General features: G+C 57.8%; 1 protein-coding gene across 1 annotated transcript in view; it reads left to right on the plus strand.

Annotated features, from left to right (window-relative positions):
* Arfgap3 (ARF GTPase activating protein 3) overlaps positions 1-5,449 on the plus strand; it is a 44,752-nt gene extending 39,303 nt beyond the window's left edge. Inside the window, exons 15-16 of the mRNA XM_027954617.2 lie at positions 2,909-3,030; positions 4,426-5,449. Coding sequence (XP_027810418.1) covers positions 2,909-3,030; positions 4,426-4,443 — 140 coding nt within the window. The 3' untranslated portion in view covers positions 4,444-5,449. The remainder of the gene's footprint in view (positions 1-2,908; positions 3,031-4,425) is intronic.
* Positions 5,450-10,015: the final 4,566 nt, after the last annotated feature.

The raw sequence follows: 10,015 nt of genomic DNA on the forward strand, positions 1-10,015 counted from the left end.
GACCCCAGTGACAGGTGTCCTTTCATCCCAGGGCTGGGTTGGGAGGGGATGGCCTGAGAGCGCAGGTGTGAGCTTCAGTGCAGCCACTTGGGGACCGCCCAGAGCCCTGCCTTCCGGCTTCTGCTCCACACCCCGAGCTGCAGGAGGGCCTGGTGCATGGCCATGGGCCCCCCCAGACCACAGGTGTGAGGGGAGGCTGTGTGGTTGATGTGGAAGGGCAGTGTCCTCTGAGGTCACTTTAGGAACCCCTCCTCAGCAAGAGAGCTGAGGGGAGGGGACCCTGGCAGCGAGTGTTCCAGGCCCGGCACCCGTAGGGAGCTGGATGTGCTGGAGAGGAAGGTCATGGGTCTCTCTGCAGGGGTGGCTGAGTGACTCAGTGGCTTCCAGCCATGGAGAAGTGACATAGAAGGCCATAGCACAGACAGCCAGTGTCCAGGGCCTTCTGTGATGCGGCTTAGAGCATGTTAGAGACCTACTGTGGCCTTGGGGTACAGCAGGCACCACCAGATAGATCAATGTGCTGTGCAGGAAAGAGCATTCTCTCCAGGTGTGTGGCTGGCAGAGTGGCTGGCAGGGTGAACAGGGGGCAGGTGGGCACTGTGCCAGAGTGGGCAGGCCCTGCACCTCGACTTTTGCTAGACTGTGGCATGGCGGCCAGGGCCACGGCTCCCTGTGCCTCACCTCTGACCTCAAGCGAGGGGACTGTTGGTCTTGCTCAATCTCCGTCTGACCAGCGTTTCCCAGCCCCAGGTCTACTGGGGCAGGGGTGGCCCTGGGCCATGTGCTCTGAACTTTCAGGATCCTGGCCTTTGTCAGGCAACTTCCTCTTTCCATCAGCCTGGCACGTAGGCCGCCTTCCAGTGCTCCCAGCAGACCCACCCCAGGGCCCACTCAGGTCAGCTCCGGGCCTGGCACCACCAGTCTTCTCAGGCCAGATACCTGGGTTATAGAACCACCCCAGCCATAGATGGTTTCCTAATTCAAGTTGCTGGGAGGTTTACTTCTAAAAATGGGTTTTTGTTTGTTTGTTTTTAAACTCTTGGAGATCAAATGGCAGTGGTCTGCTTGTTGCTGCGGGAGGACTAAGGCAGCCCCTGTCTGCATCCTGTCCCTGTAAGAAAACAAAGGTTCATTGATTTCTTTGACCCTGTGTCAGACAACCGTCCATAACAATTCAAGATCATTATAAGGTGCACCCTGGGGCGCCACCACCCTAGTCTTGGCCCAGGCGGGTGGTCCCTATTGGGCTTGCCCCCATTCGGAGCCAAGTGATGCAGACCTGGGCCACCCCCCTGCACTTCCAGGTTCCCCCAGGATGCCAGCACATTCCGTGGTTTTCTGGAAACGCTGACTTTTTACTTAGAGAACATTCAGCAGAGCGAACACTGGTTTTAAGAAATGGTCCTGTGTTCCTTAGCTTCAGGAGCTTGCCCCTGTGTGTGGAGTCTGGGTGCATTGAGGGCCTCGTAATTTAACCTGGGGAGAAGGGGAAGGTAGTTCCAGTTGAGACTCCTGCCTGTGAAGTAACTCCCCCACTGTGTCCCCACCAGGAGCACCAAGACTTCTGGCAGCTGTCCCCTTCAGGGGTGGAAGGACTGAGTGGGAAATGCGCGTCAGCACCCTTGGCCAGCCTGCTCCTGCAGTGCCTGTGGTCACTCCCAGGGAGCAGGGCCAATGGGGACATGGATTGCCATGAACTAGGCCCTGCCTGGGAGAGGGGAGCTCAGGCCCAGGTGACAGAGTGCAGGTAACTTGAGAGCCATGTGAGAACAAAGTAGCTGGAAGCCCCACCCGCCCTTCTCAGAATACTTGTTTCAAGAAAACCAGTTGTAGGGCCTGGGGGTGGCTCAGGGTTAGAGCACTGGCTCTCCCAGGTGCAGGAGACCGCTTTATCCCAGCGCCTGCCCCTCTAGTCTAGGCCTTGGCTCTCTCCTGTGGGGCTTGATGGCTGGAGGCCCTGGAGCACTGTGCTCAGTCGGCCTGAGGTCTTGCTTGGCTGTTGGTCGGAGCATTTGTCGGACATTTGTCTCAGCTGGGAGGCTGAGAGTCCCTTAGGCAGAGTCCTCACTGACTCAGTGCATCCCAGCCCTGACCCTTCTCAGAAGCAGCAATCTGTGGAGAGCACTTTGTTCTTGTTGGATTCGTTGTTCTTTTAATCTTGGAAAAACTTTTCTCTTGATTGTCTCGATTTCAGGGAAATTGGTACATAATGTTCCATTAAAAATCCTCGTGGTCCAGCCTGCGCCATGGCCAGGGGCTGCTGCGATGGCCTCCTGCCCGCACAGTTCAGCCCTCTGTTTAGAATCCTGCCCCAGGTGGGCCTGCAGCTCCCCGGCCCACTCACCCACCTCGGCTCCTGCCAACCTCATTTCTTTCACTTACCGCCTGAGCCTGGGAGGCCTGAAGACGCTGGGCTCCTCCAGGACCCCAGGCGCCCCCCTCCCACCCGCTCTGCCCAGGTGCCTCACAGCAGGGGCGAGACCATCCCACGCTGTCTCCCCTGACAACTGAGGAGCTCTCTGGGGAAGGACTGTCTCTTCACTTTTCCGAGGCACATGGTGGAGCATTGGCAGGATGAGTGATGGGCAGCTGGGCAGACAAAGCATCCAGCCACTGGCTGGCCTGGGAGCCTGCCCACTGGCTGCAGGAACGTGTGTGGACCCTTTGCCCAGCACCCTGAGGTCCCACGGCCAATGCCAGGTGGCTGTGGTGATGTTCCCTTCCCATACCAGCCTTAAGAGCAGAGCATGTGCCCAGTGCAGGTGTCCCCTCCCAGCTGCTAGAATGTTGCTGGGCCCCTCCTGTATAGCTGTCTGGAGTAAGCGGGAGGGGCGGCCCTTGTCCTCTAAAGTCACTAGTGTCCTGGCTGTGGTTGAGGGACAAACTGGCATCTGCCCTGTGTATGCAGGAAATTACAACCTCTCCAACGTGCTGCCCAGCGCCCCCGACATGGCGCAGTTCAAGCAGGGCGTGAGGTCCGTGGCTGGAAAGCTGTCTGTGTTTGCCAACGGAGTGATGACTTCCATCCAGGTCAGTGAGGGCATGCTCTGACCCCTCCTCCCCACACAGTCGCAGGGCAGTGGGTGGTGGGTTGCTGCTTTGTGTGTTTGCTGCAGTGTGACCCAGGGCCTCAGGAAACCAGAAGTCACAATTCTATATTGGCTTAAAATTCTCTAACTTATGACATGGATATGGCATGATAGTTATTTAGTTTTCTCCTAGTTTGGAGCAGAGAATTATTAAGAAGAAAGTGTTTATAAAATCATCACTAATGCCCCTGCTCAGAGAAAAAAATCTGTTAATATTTTGGTATAGTTTAGTTCCAGATTTCTGTGCAAGACATTAAATTAAAAGGGGATTATATAGTCTATGATTTTATATCCTTAGAACATCTAATTTAGTTACTATTCCCATGTTGGATATTTAGATTGTATTTCAATCTTTTAAATAAAGCAGAGATGGAATCTGAAGTAAAGCCATCTCAGATTATGTGAAAGGCTTATTTCTGGAACCTTCTAATTTGTATCATTTTAGAAGGACTCTGTTAACATAAAACGACTCTGGTTGGGCACAGTGGTGCACGCCTGTAATCCCAGCAACTCAGGGGCTGAGGGAGGAGGATTGCAGGTTCAAGGCCAGCCTCAGCAACTTAGTGAGACCCTGTCTCAACATAAAAAATACAAAATACCCCAGGTTCAATCCCCGGTATCACAAAACAAACAAAAAGCATGGCTCTGGCAGGTTGCTGAATCCAGGTGGTCTCTGGTGCCCCCAAGGGGATTCCTAGTCCCAGGGACTGCTGCTGTGGCTGCTGGGGTGGGTAGGGTGGGGATCCCTGTGGGGGTCACCTTGCCTGACTGGGTCTCTGTCACAGGCTCTCTGCAGAGCCACAGAGCTGCTTCCCACCCCTCGGTTGGCTGAGCCTACATGGGTCCCTTCTAGTGAGTAGCACCCCCATTTGGGAGGTGGTGGCCTCATTGTACAGATCGCCACCTTTTCAGGTCCCTGTTTTACAGTGAAGAGGTGGAGGCCCAGAGGGCAAGTCACTTCTCTACCATCAGCAGCTGGCCCCAAATTTTAGGGTTTCAGACTGGCGGGTGTTCCTCTGTCCTCCCCAGAGGGCTCAGCATGTGGCCATCACCTTCCCAACACCCCTGCCTCACACGCTCACGGGCCCTGGAGGAACCCTGCAGCACGTCCACCCGCAGGTTCCCAAAGCCCTCGCCATGTCCTGGGCATCGGAGAGCATCGGGAGGCCCAGCAACCTGTGTCTTGCCCTGTGCTTGGGGTGCAGTGTCGGTTCCGATGCCACACACACACACACACACACCTGTCCCCACCTCTCGTGCCCTGGGTCAACAGCCGCATCAGCTGCGCTGCGCTGTTGGGAAGCCCCGAGCAAACCCTGGCTTTGGTTCTCCCCAGGATCGCTATGGCTCCTGATCCCCAGGTCAGGCTCTGCGCTTCCTGGAGAAATTGCCTCTTCTCATGGACCAGTGACCGCATCACAGGCTGCGATAAAGACCAGACACACCAGTTTTCAAGATTGTTTTGCTACTTTTTCACATGGTATATATACACTTCTGATTTTTAGTATTTCTTTTTGAGAAATTCCTATTTTTGATGTAGAGAGAAGCCTTATTGTAATTTCCACTTGCACCAGTCCTGCGCATGCCCCTGTGGGCACGTCCCAGCGGATCCTCGCTTTGATTTCCAGGAATCTTTAGTTCCAGCAGTGGGGCTGCAGTCCCCTCCGCCCCTTCTCCCTGACTGAGCCTTCCTCCGGGGAGCAGGGCGCGCACTGTCCGCTGACCCGGGATTGGCCTGGAGAAACAAATTCACAGCACACATCTCGTTGAAAAGGAAGCAGAGAATAAAACAAAAGACCAAAAATGACTGGCGTCTGATTTGACAGATTGACTGTTCATTTTTATTTCCATATATTGAGGTGATTTCAAAATAATGTCCCTTTGTAAGTTATTTGTTATGTTCTGTAAAGTTAAAAGTACTTCCCCGTAGTGCTTTTAACAAACCTAAGCTTCCACATTGTCAAGGGAATTAATTTGGTCTTTTGACGAGGTGTTGCTGTTTGAATCTATGAGAAGTGAAAGCCGAGAGCTCCCTGCGTGTGCTTATGAATCAGTCCAGTGGCAGAATTACGGTTGGAGAAGGCGAGGGGGCACAACTGCAGACAGCAGTCATCGTAGTGAAATAGCTTTGTTATGATTTTTTGTCTTAATCTTGGTTTTCAAAAAGTCACAGAATGTTTGTGAATCAATAAATAAAGACAATCTGGCTGTGTGATAGAGGCACTGGGGTATGTTGTTCAGCCATAAAATATATTTGAAATTTGATGAACCAAAAATGTGATTTCAAATGAATATTTTGTGAATCTTTCTTAAAAGCTCAAATTTGTAGACTCCTAAATACAACAAACAGTCGCAGCAGATCCCGTGAGCCATGTTTTCTTTGCTTCGTTTTTAACTGACGTCTTTGTGGGTCAGGACCGTGGTGCAGCAGACCAGGGCGATGCTCTTAATGTGGGTGGATTCCATTAACGGGTGTTCTTCACGCGTCCTGATGGGGACAGGGGTGTGGGTCCGCTGGAGCCTGACAGTGGACAGGTGCTTCCTCACAGTCCAGGGCCGTGTCCTCAGGGTTGGTTTCCGGTGAGGTGCCTCCTGCATGAGGGAGCCCCTGCCTTAAGGACGCTTTTGTCATCTCCCCTCTGGGATCCCTCCCTGTTTGTCATTTGGGCCTGGGGTGGAGCATGGCTACCTCAAAGGCACTCCCTCACTACCCCCCCACTATCCCTCACTGACCCCCTCACTACCTCCCTCTCTACCCCCCTCACTGCCCTCCCACGAGTACCCCCCTCACTGACCCCCCTCACTACCCCCTCTCACTAACCCCCTCACTACCCCTTCTCACTACCCCCCTCTCTACCCCCCTCACTGACCCCCTCACTACCTCCCTCTCTACCCCCCTCACTGCCCCCTCACTACCCTCCCACGAGTACCCCCTCTATACCCCCCTCACTGCCCCCCCCACTGACCCCCCACTGACCCCCTCACTACCTCCCTACCTCCCTCTCTACCCCCCTCACTGACCCCCCTCACTACCCTCCCACGAGTACCCCCTCTATACCCCCCTCACTACCCCCTCTCACTAACCCCCTCTCTATCCCCCCTCACTAACCCCTCACTGACCCCCCTCACTACCCCCTCACCCCCTCACTACCCCTTCTCACTACCTCCCTCTCTATCCCCCCTCACTACCCCCCCACTACCCCCCGTCACTACCCCTACACTATCCCCTCACTGACCCCCTCCCACTACCCCCCCACAACCCCCCTCACTACCCCCTTACTGACCCCCCTCACTGACCCCCCTCACTACCCCTCACTGACCCCCCTCACTGACCCCCCTCACTACCTCCCCTCACTGACCCCCCCTCACTGACCCCCCTCACTACCCCTTCTCTATCCCCCCCACTACCCCCCCACTACCCCCCTCACTACCCCTTCACTAGCCCCTCACTGACCCTCTCCCACTACCCCCCTCACTACCCCCTCACTGACCCCCCCTCACTACCCCCTCACTGACCCCCCTCACTACCCCCTCACTGACCCCCCTCTCTACCCCCCTCACTACCCCCTCCCATTACCCCCTCTCTACCCCCCTCACTACCCCCTCCCATTACCCCCTCTCTACCCCCCCTCACTACCCCCTCCCATTACCCCCTCTCCCTACCCGGCATCAGCCCTCTTGGTCAGGTGCCACCCTTGACCTCTCTTAACCTCAGCTATCTCCTTAAGGCCCATCTCCACTGGCGCAGGGGGACTCGGGCTTCATGAGTCTGGGAGGGACACTTCGTCCCAGCAGTGTCCATGGGAGACTCCACCCGTGTTGGCCACCCTGGCTGGCAGCTCTTCTCTCTCGGGAGCCCTCAGGGCTGGGGGGCAAGCGGCCCTGTGCCCTGCATTGGGCTTCCTGGCCAGCAGCCAGCCCACCCCAGGCCTGGGGGTGACTTTCTGGAGCTTTCCTCGCGGCCGCTTGTGGGGCATTCCCAGGCGTCTCAGCGGGGTGTGGGCCCCTGGCTGCACTGCGCCCTTCTGTGGGCCGTCCCCCAGCAGGGGTGAAGGAGTCTGTCCTGGGCCCATTTATCCTTGGGCCTTGGCGGCTCCTTTTATCTGAGGAGTGCTTCGTACATCAAGGATGTTGGTTAATGTCTGTTTAGCAAAACACACGTGGGATCTTTTGATTAAAAAACAAAATGGTGGGACGGAGCACGTGTCCGGGCACAAGGCCCTGGGGCGGGCTTGGGCAGTGGTGCTTTGATGCGTTGGGTGTTTGCGGAGCCTCTGTTCTTGAAGGCCTGTGGTGAGCACCAGGTGGTGTTGCTGACCCTCTGCCAGGAGGGGCGAGGAGGCGAGGAGGCCTTTGCTCTCAGAGCCTTCCCCGGAAGGGACTCGTGTTTACCGTGCAGCATGTTTTAATCACCCCAGAGAGCTGCCAGGAACGGAGATCGACAGATGTAAATAGAGAGCTAGGTGCCACCTGTGAGCTCCGGTGCCACCTGTGAGCTCCGGTGCCACGGAAGGCAGTGTTCAGGACAGAGGAGCTGCCCCTCTACAGCTCCAGGAGGCCAGGCCTCAGCTCCTAGGGACACAGTGACCCCCATCACTACCCCAGCAAAGCCAGAGGGGTGAAGCTCCAGCCCCAGGACCGCCGCGCCACACCCTGCCCCCCACTCACCCTCAGACACGACAGACTGACCACCCCTGGCCAAGAGCCACCCCATCCTTTAGCTAGGAGCCTGATACTCAGGTTGCAGACCTGCTGACACGTGCCTCCCACAATTGTAGCCGTCTGCTGGGAGGTCCCCTTAGTCACCCAGAGTCCGGCTGAGGCGCCTAGGTCACCGTGCTGGTGCCCAGCTGGTCTCCTTGCTGACCCCTGCCATCTCCCCCCCATCAACTCTCTGGTTTCAGGGCTCAAGTCATATTAGTTCTAGAACTCTCCAGGGCCCTGTCCTGAGGCCTCCAGTCCTGGGAACTCTCCTGCCCCTTTCCCGCTTCCCAGCTGTCATTAAGGTAGATCAGCATTCACTGGAGAGCAGTCAATTCACAGGCTGTCCCCTTCAGCAGTGGCCGTTCCCTGGATCCCCGAGGGTCACCTGGCAGCCGTGAGCCGGGAACCACAGGCTCTTTATTCCATCTTAATTTCTAGTATCTGACCCTCGACTCACACCACATCACACTTCCCACGATTTTACACACACAGGGACAAAGGCTAGGAAGGGTTAAGGCAGGGCAGGGGGGTGAGGAGGCTGGCCAGGCAGACCTGTGGGCACTCAGATAAGACAGCCAGCGGAGCTCGGAGCTCGTTCTGGGCCAAGCTCCAGACGGCGGGGTTCCCAGTACCACTCGGGGACGACTTGGCCATGTGCGGTCATCACAGGCCGCAGGCACCTCACCTTGAGCAAGTCCAAGGACAGAGGTTCGGGGGTTGGTTGCTGTGGTGATCTTCCTGGGCAAGGCTCATGACGAGTGACCAGGTGACAGGGTCAGGGTACCCTGCCATGGGCTCCAGCGAGGGGTTGCACCATTTGCTGGTCTGGTGTTCCCCAGGCTCAGGGCCGGGTTTTCCCTCCTGGCTGCCCATCAGTGCCCGCAGCTCCAGGTGGTCCTTTGATTTGCTGATTAACTTACTCACCGGCTTGGGCCTGAGCCGCCAGGCAGATGGCGGCTGTTTGCTTGTGCACACAACGTGGAGTCCCCGCCTCGGCCTTGGGCTCAAACTGTGCTGGAGGAGCTCAGGGTAGGCCTGAGGGCCCCTCCCTGTCCTGCAGAGGCTCAGGCCCGCTGTGTCTCAGTCCCCCGCGCCACACCCTGGGGACGGGGCTGTTGGTCTCTTGTTCACTGATGTCACCTGTGCCTGGAGGTGTGCCTGGCCCATCACAGGCCCTCAGTGAGCACTGGAATGAGGAACCAGGTCCTTCCCACCCCTGCAGAAGGTGACACCAGGTGACAGGAGACAGCTCTGAAGCCGGGAGGGTGGAGGCAGTGACCCTGGGCTGGAACCCAGGGTTCACAGTAGCAGCCTGGGGACAGACTCCCTCCCTCGGGTCTCAGGCCCCTTTCAGTCACCCCTTCCCAGCCTACGCTTCTGAGTTTGTCGGCACCCTGTCCCTGCCCACCCTGATGCCCGTGGACGTCCAGCAGCATGAGGAACAGGTGGCTCTGGTGAGTGGAGGAGGGACAGCCTCGCACATGGCAGCAGGGCCAGACGGGCTTGGGCACCCTGGCTCGGCTTGAGCTGCCCCGGCGGCTGGAGTGACCATGACCCAGGGGCAGACACGGAGGACCATGGCGCTGGGGCTGCCCACAGAGGGTGGCTCTCCTCCCACTGCGGCCAGGCGTCCTGAGGGACTCGCGCAGCCCGTGGGCTCCACTGCCCATCGGCTCCCTGTTCCTAGTTCCCAGCCCATGAGACAGGCGCTCCCACAGAGGGCCCGACAGACGCTGGACGGACGTCTCTCCTCTGCCCCCTCTGCCTGGTCCATGCCCCCCACTGAGGCGGCCCAGGTCACGCAGGCTGTGTGCTGACCAGGGAGCGAGCGTCCAGCCTGACCAGGACCTGCCTGCGTCCTGGACCTGGGGCTGGCTCCTGGCTCTGGGCCCCCCTGCCCTGCCCCAGGCACACCCACCCCAGGGCCACCCTGTCCTCCTGGGGTCGGCTGCGCCCTGCCTGTGTGCTCAGGGCAGGCGAGGGTGCTAGAGAGCAGCGGGACCCTCAGGCCTGCCCCCACGGCAGGTTCAGACGCCACGCACAGCCCGCGGGGCAAGGGCCATCACTTCCTGGCCATGCGAGCCCAATCTGTGTTCCTGTGGGGACAGCTGCCCTCGAATGGGCTTCTGCAAGGTCCAGCCGCCACCTCTCCACCTCCGAACCCCACCCGCCCCGCTTCTCCCACTGGACTGTGACAGTCAGGGGCGGAGGGTTCAGTGCCC

The sequence above is a fragment of the Marmota flaviventris genome, chromosome 3, assembly GCF_047511675.1.
Source record: "Marmota flaviventris isolate mMarFla1 chromosome 3, mMarFla1.hap1, whole genome shotgun sequence".
NCBI lineage: Eukaryota > Metazoa > Chordata > Mammalia > Rodentia > Sciuridae > Marmota > Marmota flaviventris.